Below are 19,766 nucleotides of genomic sequence, written 5' to 3' on the forward strand. Positions count from 1 at the left end.
AGAGTAGTTTCTTTGAGGGAGGGAAAAAGAATGGGCTGTGAGAAGGATGGAGGGGATTTCAACTCTTGTTTCTTCAACACAAAAGGTGTAAAGCAAATATAATTGTTAACATCTGCTATTTCTAGATGGTGGAGATACAGATATTTGATATTTTTAATCCTTTTACATAGTTCTGAAATATTTAAAGTGAGAAAGCCAGTCATGAACACGTGGAAGTGCCTACGTGGTTCCCTGGGAAGTCCTCATCCTGGCCTCTCTGGGATAGGTACCTGGCCTTTGCTTCTTCAGCCTACACTCCATGATGCTGTCACTGTGCTGAGACAGGGTCTCATAATTTCCACTCTCCACCTCTTCATTTCCAGTTTCTTCTTCTGTGTAGTCAGTCTTTTCTTTAATTCGAACACCCAGGGCACTTTTTAACATCTATCAAGAAAATTCTTTTCAACATCTTTCATTGATTTCAGCAGAATGCAAGTTAGAAGGAGTAGACAGATACGATCTTTAGAAAGCTTCCTCTGATAATTAGGCAATAATAACAAGTTTTCAGATGCTTATGCATGTTTAGTTTCTAAAGAGTGTATGTCATTGCTGTGGACTTTTCAGTTTCAATAAATTTTAGAGTAAGTCACATAGGGATTTAATATATTTATTCAATGATACCCCCAAACTGTAACATCGTCTTTTGTGAGAGTCAGAAATCCATCTAATTTTATAACAAATCTATCTTTAGTGACAAAGGGAAACTATATAGATGCAGCTAAAAATAAATAGTTTAATGTAATCACTTATGTTAAATGATTAGTTTTCATTAGAATTCAATAAAAATTTGGATAAATCTGTACCAAATTTGGTTATATCATAAAAGGCTAGGAGATCATTTTTCATCCTATGTCCTACCTGTCCGACTTATGGAACATTTTCACAGCAACTAAGACAACTAATTTTCCAGTTTCTTAGTTTAGCTTTCAAGTGCAATCGGAAGATCACTTAAATGCTCACCAACTATGGCAACTGCAATAATAGATTAAAAAACAAGACTTGCCGAATCTAGTTCAGAGAGCCGTTGAGAGAGTTTTTCTGATACTGCATGTAATTCTTGTTCTGTTAACCTATTTCTTGGCCTCTGGGAGAAAGGTGAATCCCAGGATGAGACTGCAGATCTATTTTCATATCTGTAATAAAAGTGACCATATGACATTTAAGTAGCCAAGTGTACATTACTTAGTTAAAAATAAAAACTATAATATGTGCTTTAACAAATATTTTACATTGACCTTCACAGCTAAGTTTGGAGAGTATACCCCTAACTCCTCAAATCCCCTTGCAAACAGATTGTAAACACTGAAGCCTGCAGTAATATTACCTTTTTCCTTTGGGAAGCCTCCTTGTCCTAGGGCCTTGGATCTGAGATGGACAGATTTCCTGTCTGCTCTCTTTAGGTATTTTAGAAGTTAAGAAAACTCTATTATCTGGCTCCTATTAAAAACAAGAGAGAGTTGACTTGACAAAACTATTTGAAAAGACACATAAAAGTAACATTTTGTATCTGGAGGAAGGGAGGATCTATTGCACAAAGCTAGATGCCTTTATTCTCCATGCTTTGCTTTTTTTAAAACGCATTTGTCAAAATACGCCACTGATCCCCAATGCCAAAGGAATGGAGCAATGTCTATAAACTTGTACTCAGAGAATAATGGTGACTCAGGATGCCATCAAATATGAAGGCAGGTGAATGTTTGCAAACATGAAAATTCAGGGGTTACAGCTACACCTGGACAATGAAAAAATGATCAAATCACAAGTGGAAAGTATTAGTCATAGCTTTCATGTCAAAAAAATCAATAAAAACTGTCCGAAATTAAAACAGTTAAAAACAAAACCTTCCCAAATACGAATATAAACTCCTAACAGTTTTAACAATTCATTTCTTAACCTTAGAGAGAATCTTATGGATAATATTTCTTGTGAAGAAACGTCTGATGTTTAACAATCTCTTCAGTTTCACTTCAGTATCTTTTTCTTCTATTAAGGTAAAGTTAAATTTAATACTCTAATAACTAAAATATAATCAACATTTAAAAAAACACTTTTTTATTGAAGGTTAAGTGTCCTCAAAATGAACAGTACCACTTAACTGCCACTCAGGTCAAGAACTAGAATATTACCAGCAACTCATAAGCCTTTCCACGATCCCCCCATACCTCTCCCAAATGTAACCATTTTCCTATGATTCTTTTTTTCTCTTTTTATATATCCACCCTCCTATCTGAATAGATGCACAGAACGTTTAGGATGGTCACGCAATGTGAATGATGCTTATTTCATCTCTTTTTCCAGTACTTTTTCTGTATTATTTAAATTAAAAAAAAAAGAGAATATCATTATTTATGAATTCACCCTTTGCATATATCTGCCTGTTCTAGCTTCTAGGAAGAAAGGGACAGGTTGGTTGTATAAAAAGGGATTTCTGTTCCGAAGGAAAAAGAGTAGAAGCTGATAGGCCAGGGTATTAATGGAAGTTCATGTTGGATAACAGGAATGTGGATAAAAGGTCATTTTTCACCCTTCTTATATTTTAAAAAATTTTTAATTATTTAATTAGGGATACATATGGGTGCTGAAGCTAGAATACCTGAGTTCAAATCCTGACTCTACCACTGCTGTGACCTCAAACAAGATACTTAACCTTTCTCTATCAGCTTCCCAATAGTACCTACTCCAGAGCTGTATTGTAGGGAGTAAATTACTCAATCCTTGTCAAGTACCCAGAAGGGTACCTGATACAAAATAAACAATATGTGTTGGCTCTTACTATTATTTTTTGTATTTTCATCCTGTCCTTATATTCCTAGAGTAAGAACATGTAGATGTATGCAGAGATAAATTTTAAGAAATAACAGTGCTCTGATTAGTGCAATATCTGACAACTATTCTAGCAGAAACTTCTTTAAATCTCTAGACTTATATTCAATTGAAAGCAAGCTTTTCCACTTACCACAGAAAATGCCATGCTCTCTCCAGTAGAATTCATGGCAGGGGAGCAGTGACTTGAACGTAAGTATTCGTTTCCTATGGGGCAAGGTGCTCGAGGCTCTGAAGGGTGGTACGGTGGATATAAAGGAATAGCTGATTGGATAGGCTCCCCTAGCTTCCTAGCATTTGGAATCATATCCACAGAAGGAATTTCTGCTAGGTGGACAAATTTAAGTGGACATTAAGATGAAACTCTAAGAAATAAATCATATATACATAACTGTATAAACATGTTCACATGTACTTAGAAATATATTTTAAACTTGATATTTTTTTTAAAAAGTAACCATTAACAATGGTTTTATATAATACTAACCATATGAAAATCCCAGAGATAACAAAAAGAAATGATAATATTTTTTGAGTTACTCTATTTTGTCATTCACTAGTAATGTGAAGACAACCAACTGATATACTAATATATCAGAGACTCTTACTGCCCTAAAGTGTTTGAGAGGAGAGGATCTAGATAACAAAACAGTGTATGTAAAACGTGACTGAAGACCATCTTACAAAGACATCAGAGCTCATAATTAATAGCAAACATTTACAAATAAGATCATCTAAAACATAAAGTGTAGAGCAACACAAGTAAAAAGGTAACAGTAATAGCAATTGTCCCAGGAACTATTGTCTTCAAGTCATAGCAAAGGTCCAAGAATTAATATTACTACTCACTGTCTTCAACAAAAGATGTCCTACTCTTGGACAAAAAGCTGGATGAGGGAGGGTTCAGCGCTTCTTCATGTGATTTAGAACATGGTACAGTTGAGGCTTTTTTAGACTGTATTTCATTAGGACCTTGGGTACCTAGTAAAGAAAATATTGAAAATTCTTTATTGCTGAATGTTATACTCAAAGCGAAGAGTTTTGCACTCTGAGAATAATAACCTCAGGAATGACATAATCATGTTGGTCTGATTGCTCGAAATAACAATTATTTTTAATGATTATCAGATATCAAGATGTAGTTCTGTAGCTCAGAATCATTCATGCAACTTGAAAGCAAAGTTTCACACAATGTTTCATTAGTTTGCCTTAGAAAAATAGATGTCAGAGCTGTAGAAATGCTGACTGTTGTATGGTATGTCTCTGAGTTAGGGGTCTTGGCTGGTACCGTAATCAAAGATTTATAGATCGAACTTTTATTTATCTACTTTACAAGTGCTTAACATTTTGAATCAGCTTTATATTATTACACAGAAAGTGATATTGAAATTGAGGGAATATCCACTTTGCTCTCAGAAATCTACAATACACAAACTCTCCATAAACAAAGTGGATTCGTGACCTCTCCTAATGACTTTTTTTATCCCTTTTTCAATTTATGAAAGAATTCACAATAAACTTACTCCTTAGAAGGTATGAGAATGTACTCTGAAAACTCATCGATACCAATATGATCAACTGACAATCACTAAATACAGAACAATTCACTTCGTACACATCCCCAAATCCATGCAACTGATTCCAAGACATTATGGTTTTAAATTTTTTTAAATTAAAAAAAGGTTTTTTTTAACGCCTGCAGCACCTGGTATTACTAGGTGGTCTCCCATCCAAGTCCTAACCAGGCCCAACCCTGCTTAGCTTCCGAGATCAAACGAGATCGGCACATACAGGATAGCATGGCCATAGACTATTTTTAAATTTTTGACACTCATGTCTTTTAAAAATCAGCAAATATCTTTTTGTGCTCTCCTTTTTCATAATCCAATGCAATATGGCCATTTTCACATCAAAATGTTTTAAATATGCAAATCTCCCTTCATAAATTCATAGATATGGAAGTAACCTAAGTGTCCATCAACAGACAAATGGATAAAGAAGTTGTGGTACATATATACAATGTAATATTAACTAGGCCATTAAAAAGATTGAAACCTCACCATTTGCAACAACATGGACAGACCTAGAGGATATTATACTAAGTGAGATATGTCAGAGAAAGACAAATACCATATGATTTCACTTATATGTGGAATCTAAAAAAAAACAGAAATGAATAAACAGAAACAAAACTTATACAGAGAACAAACTGATGGTTACTATAAATAATGCTGCAAGTAACTTTTTGGAATTAGTGTTGTGTATTTCTTTGGATAAATAGAAATGGGATTGCTGGGTCATTAGTTGTATTTTTAATTTTTTGAGAAACCTCCATCATTTTCCATAGTGGCTGCACCAATTTGTCATCCCACCAACAGTGCATGAGGGTTCTCTCTTCCCCATACCCTCACCAACACTTGTTTGTTGATTTACTGAAGATAACCATTCTAACAGGTTTGAAGTATTATCTCATTGTGGTTTTAATTTGCATTTCTCTGATGACTAGTGACAGTAAGCAACTTTTCAAATGTCTATTGAGCATTTCTATGTCCTCATTGGAGAAATGTCTATTCCAGTCCTCTGCCTATTTTTTATTGTTTGTTTGGGTTTTTTTGGTGTTAAATTGTATGAGTTCTTATATACTTTGGATAGTCACCCTTTATTGGATGTATCATTGGTGAATATCGTCTTCTATTCAGTAGGTTGTATTTTCATTTTGTTAATGGTTTCTTTTGCTGTGTAAAACTTTTTTAGTTTGATGTAGTCTCATTTTTCTTTTGTTTCCCTTGCCTGAGGAGACTGCAAACAAATATTACTAAGAGCAATGTCAAAGAGTTTACTGCCTATGCTTTCTTCTAGGAGTTATATGGTTTCAGGTCTTACATTTAAGACTTTAATCCATTTTGAGTTTATTCTTGTACATGGTGTAAGAAGTTGGTTTTTCTTTTTTTGGGGCATGCATCTGTCCAGTTTTCCCAACACCATTTATTGAAGAGACTGTCTTTATTCCATTGTATATTCTTGCCTCCTTTGTCATAGATTAACTGGCCATACAGGCATGGGTTTAATTCTGGGCTATTCTGTTTCATTGATCTGTGTGTCTGTTTTTATGCTAGTACCATGCTGTTTTGATTTTTATAGTCTTATAGTTTGATATCAACTTAGTTCTCAAGATTGCTGTGGTTATTTGGGGTCTTCTGTGGTTTCACGTAAATTTTATTATTTGTTCTAGGTTTGTGAAATATGCCATTGGTATTTTCATAGGGATTGCACTGAATCTATAGATTGTATGGGCATTTTAATGATGTTAGTTCTTCCTACCCATGAGCATAGTATATCCTTCCATTTATTTGTATCTTCTTCACTTTTTTCTTCAATGTCTTATAATTTTCCAAGTATAGGTCTTTCATCTCCTTTGTTAAATTTATTCCTAGGTATTTTTTTTTTATGCAATTGTAAATGGGATTGTTTTCTTAATTTCTTTCCGATAGTTCGTTATCAGTAGATAAAAATGCGACTGAATTCTCAATATTAATTTTATATCCTGCAACTTTACCAGATTGTTATCAGTTCTGATAGTTTTTTGGTGGAATCTTTAGGGTTCTCTCTATATAGTATCATGTCATCTGCAAATAATGACAATTTTATTGCTTCTTTTTCTATTTTGACACCTTTTATTTCTCATCTGAAAAAAATGCTTTTTCTGCATTTATTGCTGTGGCTATACAATGGACAATACTATGTTGAATAAAAGTGAAAGTAGATACCTTTGCCTTGTTCCTGATCTTAAGGAAAACACGTTTAGCTTGTCACCATTGAGTATAATGTTAACTGTCAGCTTGTCACATATGGCTTTTATGTTGAGGTATGCTCCTTCTGTTCCCACTTTGTTGAGAGTGTTTAACATAAATGCATACTGGATTTTGTCAAATGCTTTTTCTGCATTTATTGATATAATCGTGATTTTTGTCCTTCATTTTATGTGGCAAATCACACTGATTTGCTGATACTGAACCAATCTTGTATCCTAGGAATAAACCCCACTTGGTCTTGGTGTATGATATTTTTAACGTATTGTTGAATTTGGTTTACTAATATTTTGTTGAGGATTTTTGCATGTATGTTCATCAAGGATATTGACCTAGAATTTTCTTTTTTTGTAATGTCTTTGTCTGGTTTTGGAATCAGAGTAATGGTGACCTTGTAAAATAAACATGGGAATATCCCCTCCTCAATTTTTTGGAATAGTTTGAGAACAGGTATTAATTCTTTGTTTGGTAAAATTCACCTATAAAGCCATCTGGTCCCGAACTTTTGTTTGTTGTTTTATTACTGATTTGATCTTTTGTTAGTAGTTACCAGTCTGTTCAGATTTTGTTTCTTCTTGATTGTCTTGGAAGATTGTATGTTTCGAGGAATTTATCCATTTCTTCCAGGTTGTCTAATATGTTGGCATATGACTGTTTGTAGTATTTTCTTATACTTCTTTGTATTTCTGTGGTGTCAGCTGTTACTTCTTTCATTTCTGATTTTATTCATTTGGGTTCTCTTTTTCTTGATGAGTCTAGTTAAAGATTTATTGATTTTATCTTTTCGAAAAACCAGCTCTTGGTGTCACTGATCATTTATATTGATTTTTTAGACTCTATTTTGTTTATTTCTGCTCTGATCTTTATTATTTTCTTTCTTCTAGTCACGTTGGGTTTCCTGTTGTTTTTTCTAGTTTCTTTGGGTATAAAGTTAGATTGTTTGAGATTTTTCTTGTTTCTTGAGGTAGGCCTCTATCACTATGAATTTCTCTTTTAGGACTGCTTTTACTGTATCTCATTTTTTCTTTTAGGTCATTGTGTTTTCATTCGTCTCAAGGTTTCTTTTGATTTCTTCTTTGATTCGTTGTTAATCCACTGTTTAGTAGTATATTATTTAACTTCCATGCGTTTGTGTTGTTCAGTTTCCTTCTTGTAATTGATTTCTAGTTTCATATCATTGTGATTGGAGAGGACACCTGATAGGATTTCAATGTTAAATTTATTGAGAATTGTTTTGTGGTTTAACAATATGTTATATCCTGGAAAATGTTCCATGTGCGCTTGAATAGAATGTATAATCTGCTATTGGGTGAAACGTTTTAAAAATATTAAATCTGGTCTGATATGTCACTTGAGGCCACTGTTTCCTTGTTGGTTTTCTGTCTAGATGATCCTTTGATGTCAATGGGGTGTTAAAGTTCCCTACTATTATTGTATGCCTGTCAATCTTTTCCTTTACGTCTGTCAGTATTTGCTTTATATATTTAGGTGCTCCTACATTGGGTGTGTAAATGTTTATAAGGGTTATATCCTCTTGTTGGATTGATCTCTTTATCATTATGAAATGTGCTTCTTTGATGAATGCGTATGCTGTGGCTACTGTCCCTGGAACTCACAGTTAACATAATAGACAAACTCAAAGTTAACTATCCAGCGAGAGAATGGTGTTACCGAAGTATGATGAACCTATACTGTAGGAATACAGAGCCTCAGAGCCTGAGGAGGTGGGGGAGGGGCTGGGCTTTGTATGGTGAGTTTGCCAGAACTAGAAAGGAAGAGTATCCCTGCAGAAGGAACAGTATGTGCCACAGAAGAGCATGGCAACCAAGGTGGGCAGGACAAGGAGTGAGATGGTTTGAAGGCAAGGTGAGAAGCTCACAACAGGCCTGAAAGATACGAAGATTTATTGTGTATAAGCAGTAGATCATTGGAAATGTGGCCTGCAGCTTGGGAGAAAACTTGCCACTGGATATATAGACGTGCTGGCTGAAACCAGGAAAACAGTCACCCAGTTCAAGAATCTATACTTAAGGGTTAACCTGAATGTGAGTAGACTGTTAAGCTGTATCCAGAATTCTCTTCCTAGGGTATCAAGTCCCACATATTACAGGACAATCTTGCATCCACCTATTTGCCCATGTGCCCATGATTCCCATTGACTGATTTCAGATTACTGTTCATATTTAGTGGACAACAGTGGTATTCTGGAATTTATTCTGAAGTTCAGTTAGGGCTCTCTCTACTCTTCGCAACTTTATACACTCCTAAGTATAACTACTTACATTTTCATAATTGCATACTGAATAACAATTGATATTTAAAGTTTAACTACTCACCATTACTTCTTAGAGAAAAGGTGTGTGCTGTGTCTCCGAGTCTAATTATTTCACCAGTGGATTCTGCTTCATCTCCATCCCAACAGGGGCCCAAAGCCTCAGATGATGAGGAACACCTGAAAGAGTTCCTTCATTTACTCAGGGCCCAGCCTGACCACAAAGGGCCCTTCCCATGAGAACTCAAAGAGCTGCTTCAAGCAGCCTGCAAGTATTCAGACTGTTCATTGCTATGCACAGAAAAATAGACACTCTCTTCTACTGTCTATCGCTTCTTGCTGCTTTTTTTTTTCTGATATATGTATGGTAAAAACAGCTGTGTATAAAGGGTTAAGGATTAAATTATAGGAGAATACACACAAAGAACAACAAACACTCATTAGTATTTGGAGTGGAGGGGAATATTTTGCATTAAATATCCTTGTACCGTTTCACTTTTGTACTTATGTTATTTTTCTAATCTAATGAAAAGTAAAGCCAAGAAATTTATCTTATGATAGTTTCCTTTAAGATATATTTTCCACAGTGTACTATATCTAAACAAGAAGGTATTGCCCATGCTTTTCAAGCCTTGACAAATTCCATACAAAAACTTAGAATCAGATAGTTAAAAGAAATGTCATGTTCAACCTCTAGTTTGCAGAAGTATAATCAAACCTGTAATGACATATTTTGTGTTGAACAGTAGCACAAATTTTAAAACTCTGATATTGGTCAATGGTACTGGTTCATGAGGGCGCAGTAACTAAGCACTTTCATCCTGCAGGTGGGTGTATAAATAGTCATGGCCTTTTTGAAAAGCAATTTGGCAACGTTCAATAGCCCTGTAACATTCATACTCTTTGACTCTAAATGCAGCTTAAAGATTGGGGGGCGGGGGGGAGGGAATAAACAAAGGTATATATCACATTTTAAAAAATAATATAAAAACACTGGAATACTCAACCACTTTAGAAAAGTGGTTGAGTATATTATGATGCACCCATAAGAATGGTATGTTATACAGTGATTAAAAAAGATAAAGAGTTTAACAACTGGGGAAAAGATTTGATGTGTTAATTTTAAAATGCAGGGAACAAAATTATATAGATAATATGACTGAATTTAAAAAACAACAGAGTAAGAAAGTCTAAAGTAAAACAAAATGTTAACAAGCAGTTATTTAGTTCTGAATGGTAGATTTTTTTCCCCCTGCTTTTTAATTTCTCTGTACTTTCCAAGTTTTGTGCAAGGAATATAAACAACTTTGAAGATGAGTGGAAAAATTAAAAAATAAGTAGGTGGTTAATGGTGAGAATTAAGTACTGTACATAGCTCAAGGTTCTTTAAACTCCCTCAGGGAGCTTTAAAACATGAGAAGTTAGTAAAATTTTCACATTAGTTTTTTGGTTTTTGTTTATTTTTTTGCTGCCATTCTGGTATATTGTGTGTAATTTTATTTCTTAGGAAAAGGAAAAGCATAACTTGTTTTAATTAAATTCATAGACATTGAGTACTACCTCTCAAAAGAAACTCTTTTCCATGATGCTTTGGATTCTTTGGTACTTTCTGACTCTTCCAAAGGTTCTCCTCCATGGGATTCTTTAAAACCCTGTCCAGTTTCACCTGTTGAAATAAAAATACAAAAAAAAAACTGTGCATGAGCCTCACTCTTCCCTATTACAAAAAAAAAAAAAAAAAAAACCAACAAAAAACCCAAGTTAATAGACTACTATTTTTATACAGGGAGTGGGTAGAGGTAAGCACAGTTAGGCACCCTCAACTCTTCCTAGTAAACTGGGCTATTGCAAAAGTGAGATTAGAAAGAACCAAATCATTACCTGTAATGAACATGTATTATTGGGTAACATATATAACACAAATGTTGCTGTAAAAGCAGGGTCTACAGCTGTATTAGCAATGTTTTATTTTTTAAGCTAAGTGGTAGGTTTACTTATTATTCTTTATACCTCTCTATCTGTAACGGATGTCTGAGGCAAGATGACTAGGCTTCAGAAAAACATGACTGTGTCAGCTACCTCAGGTTCTAAGACAATCATGCCCTAGCCTAAGAGTCAGACCACATCAAGGCTTGTATAAAATTTTCCTTAGGACTAAAAGCCTTTTTCTACTCCAACATACCTGATGAATACACTTTCACCAGAGGCAGTAACTCACCAGGGGAGTGATTTAGGAAGTATGTGGATAAAACCTCCTATGATTCAGATCTACCCCTGTGGATATTCCTATCCCCATTTTTAGAGACTCCCTGTTTGAACATCCCCTCTTCATTTTTTTTTTTGTTATTTCTGTATTTACTAAGCAATATTTTAATAATATTAGTTAACAGTCATTGTGCATTTACTCTGAGCTAGGTTCAGTGCTAAACTATTTATGAATATCTACTTAGGTAATCTTCTCTACAACCATAAAAGAATTTCATATGAGAAAACTGAGGCTTAGAGAGCTTCAGTCACACAGAGAGGGGAATTTGTCTGCCTTCAAATCCCTTTGTCTTCAGTGGTAAATGAAATGCTAGCTCAGGTACCAGAAGAAGTTGTTCTGCACACCTGATATAACTAGTGACAATAAGGATTTATTTCCCATTGCCATTTGAAAGAATCTGATCAGCTCTAAGTAATACTACTATATAAATTTGGATCTGCAAAGGTAACAATCAGCCTTTAGAAAATACTGTCCAACTAAGATACATACTACCACATAGGGAGGCCCCCTCTGAGCAGCTCCCTCCTGGCAGCATTAAGCTCTCTACATACTACTGACCTCCCCCAGTGAAGATCTCTCCCTCAGCATTTAACTATTACTAGACTCACATACAGTATCTATAAGTTCTGACCTCTCTCCATCCCCACTGCCCTATCCTTGGCCAGGTCAGTATCATCCCTTTCTGACCTGCAATCAAGCACTACATTGTAAAAACTGCTGCTGTCGTTATAACATTCCAAATTAATCGACCTCTTTACTTTGATATAGTTTTCTAGCTCTTAATCTTGCAGCTAAAATGACTAAAATGCCACAGAGCATCGAAATACTCACTGGTAGCCTTGAATTAGGTGAATTTCACATGTCATTCACTCTCCTCCAATTCTCCTATGATGTTTTTATTGTATATATTTATGGCTACTTCTCTGATGTGAGTACAGGTTTGAGAGCAATAAACAAGGCATGCAGCTTTGAACCTTCCTAGAGTAGCTAGGCTGGCATTTTACATATATTAAACACTCAAAAACACTCAACATTCAAAAGTTTTGGAAATAAAAAATATCCAGTTTGGCATGCCTTTCAGTCTTTCTTTCCAGACCTTATCTATATATGCTTTTAAATCTTTTTAGCAATAAGAATAAAAGGAAGAATAAAAACTATCTCTAAAGAGTTTAAGATTAACTAAAAAATGTTATAATCACAGCATAATTCTCACAATCAACAATGTGAGAATTAGGAATGATGAGCCTACCCAATTATTTTGTCTTCGTTCATATTAGAATTTATGTTAATTGCTATTACTGCTGAAAACTTTTTAAAAATAATTTTACAAAGGTAAACCCATTCTTAAATGGGTGATATATTATTCCAACCATGACATATAACATTGTTTTACTTAACCATTAAAGACATGGAGGGCTTTTTTGGTAACGATAAATAACAATGCAATGAGGCCCTTCAAGCGCCTTTCTTTTGTATAATTTATTTAGGATAAACCCCTAGAAATGGGATTTACTGAGCCAAAGATTATAAATAGCTCTCATATACTTCTGATCTACTTTAAATAACCAGAACCCTCTTGGAAAATACAGAATTATTGATCTTTATAATTATCATTAAAAAACATAATATCGAAATTTCACATGATAAATTGTTACGATTTAGGAAAGTGGGTTACTCAAAGAGTAAAATAAAAAATATTCAGGCTGTCACAAACCTAAGTGTGGGTTGAAGACAGAAATGCACCAATCTCTCCTGCTGACACCTCAGCAACATCCAAATTTTTAACAAAAAATGGCAGTTCTAACATAGAAAATTTTGGAGTAAGGAATTTCATGCAATAATAAGCAATTTTTGCCAGCATTTAGCTTTCTATTATAGAATAGTTTTAAAGTAATTTATAAGCAACATCCAAGTTGACAAAGATTATGATGGCATTCTAGGATAGAGTTTTCAACCACTTAAAACCATAACAATTAAAATTTAATTTACCATTAAATTTATCAGTGTATTAGTAATTCTAATTCCTATGAAGAAAAAATAGGCAAAGATATAAAATGCAAAAAGAGACATAACGTAGACATAAACCAAATCAAATTTCTATTCTTAAACTTACTTTTCTCATAAGATGTTTCACTGATGTGTTCTGTAAGATACTCCAGCAACCCATCAAATATTTCTAGGAGATTCTTAATGGATTCTTTATCTCCTTTCACTATATTTTCTCCTGAACACAGAATAGAGAGTTTTTAAAATATTTAACCAAGAAATAAAAAGCCGATTAATTTTGAAATGGAGATACCACTGAAAATATTGTTCATGATACAAGCATTACAAACCAACCCAGGAGAAACAGTATTATATAGCTGACCCGTGAACAATGCAGTTTTCAAACTGTGTGGGTCTACTTACATGGATTTTTTTCAATAAATATACAGTCGGCCCTCCGTATCCCCAGGTTTTGCATATGAAGAGTCAACTAACTGTGGTTCAAAATAGTATTTTCTATCTGTGGTTGGGAATCCGCATATGTAGAGGGCTGATTTATACATGGATTTTTGACTGTGCAGGGGTTGGCACTCCTAAGCCCTGCTTTTTTCAAGGGTCAGCTGTATTAAAAGCATCGATTTCTTGATGCATGATTAAATTCGAAAAAACAAAGGGAGTAATCTTGAATATGGTGTTTGATAATTCATTGGCCTATTCTTTCCTTTATTGAGAAGCAAGATAAATGAGACTTAAAAAAACATCTTTTGGTAAGATTTATACCAAAATATAAAACAGCTAAGTAGAACTTTATTTGGCTGATAGAAAAAAAATGGTGGGAGAGAACACTGTTTCATTGTGGGATCCTACTTCAAGATGGTGCTTTGTTCTGAAGACGACAATAGTAAAGAAATATAAAAACTAAGTAATCAAAAAACTTGCTAGGATACCTTCATCAGGAATTCCTAAATTTTTCTATTTAACTGCTATTCACTTTGTATATACCATTTTTAAAAAATTAAAAATTGTCCATGGCTCCCTATATATAAAACCCTTCTTAATCTCACCTCACCCCCAACCTCTCCAGCCTCATCTCCAACCACACCTTTATGCCCAGAAATTAATCTTTAAACAATCCCTAGCACACTACCTGGCCCATAACTGATTTTTAAATAAATGGCAAGTTGAAATGTTGACAAGAAATGGGTTGGTAAAAGCATGGAAACTTGACGTGTCCTCTAAAATGGACTCCAATCAACATCAGGTATGGACGAACTTAATCTTGAAACACTCAGGTTGTCCTTGGGGAGATCGTGCCTGGCCTTCTCATGAGTTCAAACCAGTATGGGAGAGGCCAAGTGGAAATTTAATATTTGAGAGAATCTAGCCATTTATAACTTCAAGCATGAAGCAAAACACACCTAAACTAGAAATCTGACGTTTTACAATATTGTTAGTAAAAACAATATTTGAGTTTTTTTCTTTCTGTTTAAAACAACTAAATCGGTATCTTGTTTTTAAGCCTTGCGTTTTTCTGGCTTAACCAGATACACAAGTGTACCCCAAGGGCATACTCAGGACTTCAGTTTCCAGGATGGGGAGCATACTCTGCCAACCCAGCAACTAAGACTGCTTGCCGGAATGCGGTGCTTCATGGTGTAGGAGAAACTGCTTTAAACAGAACACAAGGAGTGAAAAGCTGCTTTGCAGTCTACTGGAGGTAAGCAGTTTTGCAACTTTTCATGGGGTGGAAGAGAGTTATCAGTGGAAGCGCAACATTAAAAAAGTCTATACTACAACATTAAAAAAGACACAACTTTGCTATAGTATATTTAAAAAGCACAAATACCAGAAATTGCCCTACTCCAGTGATAAAGTGATTCTAAAATACAAAAGAACAGAGAAGCCCCAACATTATCCCTCAAAAGAAATTATATCAAAAATAGTTTACCATATTTACTAACAAAACTGCACTCAAAAATTTCAGTATTTTTGCAAAAACTTGTTCTTTTCAATATCAAATTAAGAGATGGAAATGACTTAGCCTGATTAACATTTATCTCCTTTAACTACCGTCAAAGAATAAGCAGCATAAACTTTCTCTTAGAGATTTAAGTATAGTTTCAAGTTCCCAAGAGTCCCTGTTCATTAGCTGGAAATAATTTATTTGGAAAAGGTTCAGAAACAATTTATAGTTTTATTTATTTAGAATAGGTAACATATTCACATGACTCAAAATTCAAGAAGTACAAAGGGTATACAAGTCTCCTCCCATCTTGTCCTACAGCCCTGAAGTTTTTACTGGAGGCAATCTGTATTACAGGTTTCTTGTACGGGTTTCTAGAGTTCTTCTGTATAAAATTGATTGCATATATATTCTCTCTACCTTTCTTTTTACAAATAATAGCAAACTCTGCATATTATCATTGTAACTTCACCACAATTTTCTCACACAATATATATTGGAGATTGTTCCACTTATATGGAACACTGTACATCAAGAGCATCATCAATCATCTTTTACAGCTGCAGAGTAGTTCCTTGTATGGAGCTACCGTAATTTATTTTGCCTGTTTCCATAATAGACATTTAGTTGTTTCTAATTTTTAGCTACTACAAACAAGCAGTATGGTAGCTTCAAAATTACAAAACAACAAAAATACACCTCCAACTACCAGCTAGAACTCTGACCCAGACCCAGATCCATCATAAACTCAATGTCTGACTCTCTTGGTAAAGTTCTCAAGGATGGCTGCCTTAACTGTCTCGGCTCAGTCCTACTATTTGGCCTATATCATAAGTTTACTCATTTGGCTAATTAAACAATGTCTAGGGTTCTAACAAATTATTTTAGTAAAATGCAAAAACATCTGATGGTTAAGTATTTACTGACCTGTTATGTGAGATAAGCTGACCTGCAGGTAATCCAAGGCCAGTGAATCGATCACTGCTTGTACATTGTGAGCTTCATCCTCTTGACTCCTGGGAATAGCTATGAGGTCTGTGGAAGAAAAGCTACATCATTTTGCATCTATGAGGGTCTAAGTTTTCATCTTTCTGTCTCTGACCAGACTTCTGAGTAAGTTTAACTGCTACAAAAGTGCTGCCCAAACAGAACAGATAAAGTTAACAGAGCTTGAATTCCACACGGTAGAATTTTTATTGGTTGAATTGGTTTATTTATTGATTGGATTCAATTAAATAAATATATGAACGTTCTACATTAAGCATCATGCTAAAGGAAAATTAAGTCCCTAAATTAAAAGAGATGATAATACGATAAGGGAGGCAATGCATGAGGTGAGACTTTAACTTATAACTGTGGGCTGCTTTCCATGAGAGGATAAAACCAACAGGTGTGAAAGGAAAGTTACTGTATGTCCTGTTAAAGCAGCCTATTGAGAATTATTGGCGTAAAGGTTTAAAAGATCAGTATAGACCTGAATGCAGAAAGATTTTAATAGCAACTTAAATTTCGAATTCCTCCTCTGTGTTGAGATGATGAATGTGTTTGGGGAAGGATAAAAATGTATTTAAAAGACTGGTCTAAGTACCTGTACATGCTTCTGAACGCTAAAGAGCATTGAGACTAGCATCAAAGATACCAGCTAGAGGCTATCCTATTATTCCAGGAAGTGAGGAGGGCACTGTCTCATGGTTAACAGTGAGAAAGGGACAAAGACTATATAGAGCTTTAATACTTAATGGTTATAAACTTTATGAACAAACCAAGGCCGCAGAGGAATCTAGGGATAAGGACTCTCACATATTTAACCAGGGATACAGTACAAACACCAATTTTCATCCATAATATTGGTTAAGTAACAGGACCCGACAAGTTTCCAAGTTCCACTCAATTTTAGAACCTTTGAAGGTACATTTACAGAAAAGGTGTGACTTTCATGAGGCATTAAGCATGATTAAACAGTGATTACCAAGACCAAACCGATTTGACTAAGGCTGTTATTATTGGGGGCAGGAGAGTCTCATAAGATTCATTACGGTATGAATGCAATATTTAGATAGAACTAAGATGCAGACAAAAAGAAAACTCAAGATCTTATAAATACCGTAGGATCTAAGTACAGGCACTAAAAATTTCTGGTTTAAGATATTATCATTCCCACTTTTTAGTACCCTTACCTGGTACCTTTTCTCCCAAAATGGATTGATAGAGAGCAATAAAGACATTAGCATCACAATCTTCTAGTTCGTGTATCCTCAAGTGTATGTGACATTTCAAAAGTAGGTTATTGGCAATAGTCACCCACTCTGTTGGGAAAGAAAAAGTTCAGCCTTAAACAGCACTAGAAAAAGTCATGTATATACATTTTTAAAAAACCCTCACAAAAGCAGACATTAAACTCTGTAGAAAATAAGGCATTGATTGTTATAGACTTTCAAAAACCCTCATGGGCATGATTTTTGAAAAGATGTATTTAATTTCTTGGCATGATTTTCAGACTTCTAAAATTTCAATGCAGTAAAAAATGATGCAAATCCAATTTTTACTGTTGCAATCTAAAATCTCAAGTTATTTACTATAGTCCTTATTTTGCAAGCCATATGTTTTCACTTACAACATATTTACAAGTAAACAGGAATATTATGTCCCAAACAAGGCAGTTTGTTAGTGACATAATCTGAGGCTACTAGAAACTAATTAATGGATGTTGCTTCAAATTCCCAAAAGCATTTGTCATGTTTTCACCCAATTATCGTGTGCAAGGCAGAATTTCTCTGGTGTCCAAATAGGTGATTAACTTAAGCTGTTAGAACTGGAGTAATGACACTAACAGTACTGCATTTAAGTTTTTTTACATTTGATTACGTGAAAGAAAATATGGAAAATACATTAGAGTCCCTAAATTCAGAATTAGCACCAGAACTGTTTTAAGTTTCCTGAGTCCCACTCCATCCCACTCCCAGACACTGTTGGAATTAGAATAGTCATTACAAAGGTTTCTTGACCAAAAGTAATTTAAAAAGTTTAAAACATTTGTTCCTTGAAATGACTGGTGATAAAGATAAAGTTCTTTTATTCTGTATTCGATTATCTTCAATATGTTCTAGAAATAAGTGTATGATTGTGTTTTCCAGGCACATTATCTTCCTCTTCCCAGAAACAACGTGTGCGTGTGTGTCTCTTCAAAGCACATTATCTCCTTCTCCCCCATGCTCGTTTCTCACAGCTGACCAAACCATGACAACTGGTTTGACGCTGTCCTGGAGAAAAGTATGAAAGCGTCCTAGACAACCAAATCAATTCGCTTTTCAAAAAGCGGTGCTAAACAAAGCCCGTAACTCCAGAGGGCACTGAAAAGAAAAATCCACCACTATTCCACTCTGCCAGGGACATTAACAGATCTTAAGAGTGCCATTCCTCAAAAATTCAATACAAATGCAGGTACAACCTCAGTCCCCACAATGCAAGAGCAAAGAACACCTTGACATGGGCTCGATTCTCCAAAGAAACACGAGTCCGGGGTTCTGACTGCCCTTTTTGCAGCCAGGATGCGGGCGTACTCCAGGCCTCGCTACAGAGACCTTCTCTCCCCCACCCCAAAATCGCTCGACAGTCTCGAAACGGAGGACTGACTTAAGAGACCCTAACCCGAAAACCAGCCAACTACGACGGGCTGTCACGAGCCCCATCGGCAGTCCAGACCTAGCTGAGGCCGGTCCGAGGTCTTAAGATACAATGCGCAGGGGTATTCGGAGACTTGGACTTTAGTCTACACACACTGGGGCTCCAGGCTGAGACTCACCAGCCTCAGAGCCGGCCATGTCGCGGATGCCGGTCGCCGACAGACTCCCAGCTGGGCGCACGGGGGACGGTGTCCTGGAAGGGCCGCACTAAACAGACATATCACTGAGAGAAGGGGAACGAAATGAAAGGGAGGGGTGAAAGCGGGAGGGACGTTAAAACGATTCTCGCTGCTGATTGGTCATCAGAGGAGCACTTCCTTTAGCAACACGCGCCGAGGCGGCGGTTTGAGGGCTCTAGATACCATTCTCCTCCAGCAAGATTGCGCTAAGCGATTCTCAGGTGGGTGGGTTTGACAGTGTGTGTCACCCAGCAGCCCCGGCCGGTCGCCCGGTGGCATTAGCACTGCACTTCCGGCGAGCTGTTCGTTTTGTATTCCTCCGCCGACGCCTACTGAGGAAGTAGTGCGGCCCGCTCACCCGGTGGGCGGGGGCAGCCACGTGACAATGTCAGGCTCCGCCTTCGTGTCTTATTTGGTTCTGGGTGTAAGGGCTCTTTGAACACGTAAACAACTCCAAGTGGGCGGACTGGGTTCTGTGCTGGCCATTTTATTACCTAGGGTGGACCCGAAAAAGGGCAGGGTAGCTTCCTTGAGGTTGTAGAAAGGCTCGAGTAAGAGGTAAAGTCAAGACAGTGCAGCCTGAGGCATCCCAGTGGTCGAGGGGCAGCCCAGCTACGAAAGGGCGAAAAACGGGTGACTCTGAAGGAGGGGCCGTGGGGGGAGGGGAGAGAACTTATTGGATTCCGGAACGTCGGGGAGCGTTGCGGCCTCTGCGCAGGGGCGGGGTGATTAGGTCATAGAGCGGT

The 19,766-nt window shown here is 36.0% G+C and overlaps 1 protein-coding gene and 1 pseudogene across 2 annotated transcripts in view; both read right to left on the bottom strand.

The window, feature by feature from the left end:
- CEP95 (centrosomal protein 95) overlaps window positions 1-19,331 on the bottom strand; it is a 31,019-nt gene extending 11,688 nt beyond the window's left edge. Inside the window, exons 1-11 of one of the 2 annotated variants that reach the window (XM_015589818.2) lie at window positions 18,961-19,331; window positions 17,336-17,464; window positions 16,086-16,193; window positions 13,323-13,433; window positions 10,504-10,609; window positions 9,008-9,123; window positions 3,712-3,843; window positions 2,996-3,186; window positions 1,364-1,476; window positions 1,043-1,172; window positions 270-423 (exon numbers count right to left, since the gene is read on the bottom strand). In XM_015589818.2, coding sequence (XP_015445304.1) covers window positions 270-423; window positions 1,043-1,172; window positions 1,364-1,476; window positions 2,996-3,186; window positions 3,712-3,843; window positions 9,008-9,123; window positions 10,504-10,609; window positions 13,323-13,433; window positions 16,086-16,193; window positions 17,336-17,464; window positions 18,961-18,979 — 1,309 coding nt within the window. In that variant the 5' untranslated portion in view covers window positions 18,980-19,331. Of the gene's footprint in view, window positions 1-269; window positions 424-1,042; window positions 1,173-1,363; window positions 1,477-2,995; window positions 3,190-3,711; window positions 3,844-9,007; window positions 9,124-10,503; window positions 10,610-13,322; window positions 13,434-16,085; window positions 16,194-17,335; window positions 17,465-18,960 lie in introns of both variants that reach the window. The other variant, XM_006912298.3, reaches the window with a different exon arrangement.
- Window positions 4,556-4,673, bottom strand: LOC112480124 (annotated as a pseudogene).
- Window positions 19,332-19,766: the final 435 nt, after the last annotated feature.

This window comes from Pteropus alecto, unplaced genomic scaffold (genome assembly GCF_000325575.1).
Source record: "Pteropus alecto unplaced genomic scaffold, ASM32557v1 scaffold134, whole genome shotgun sequence".
Classification (NCBI taxonomy): domain Eukaryota; kingdom Metazoa; phylum Chordata; class Mammalia; order Chiroptera; family Pteropodidae; genus Pteropus; species Pteropus alecto.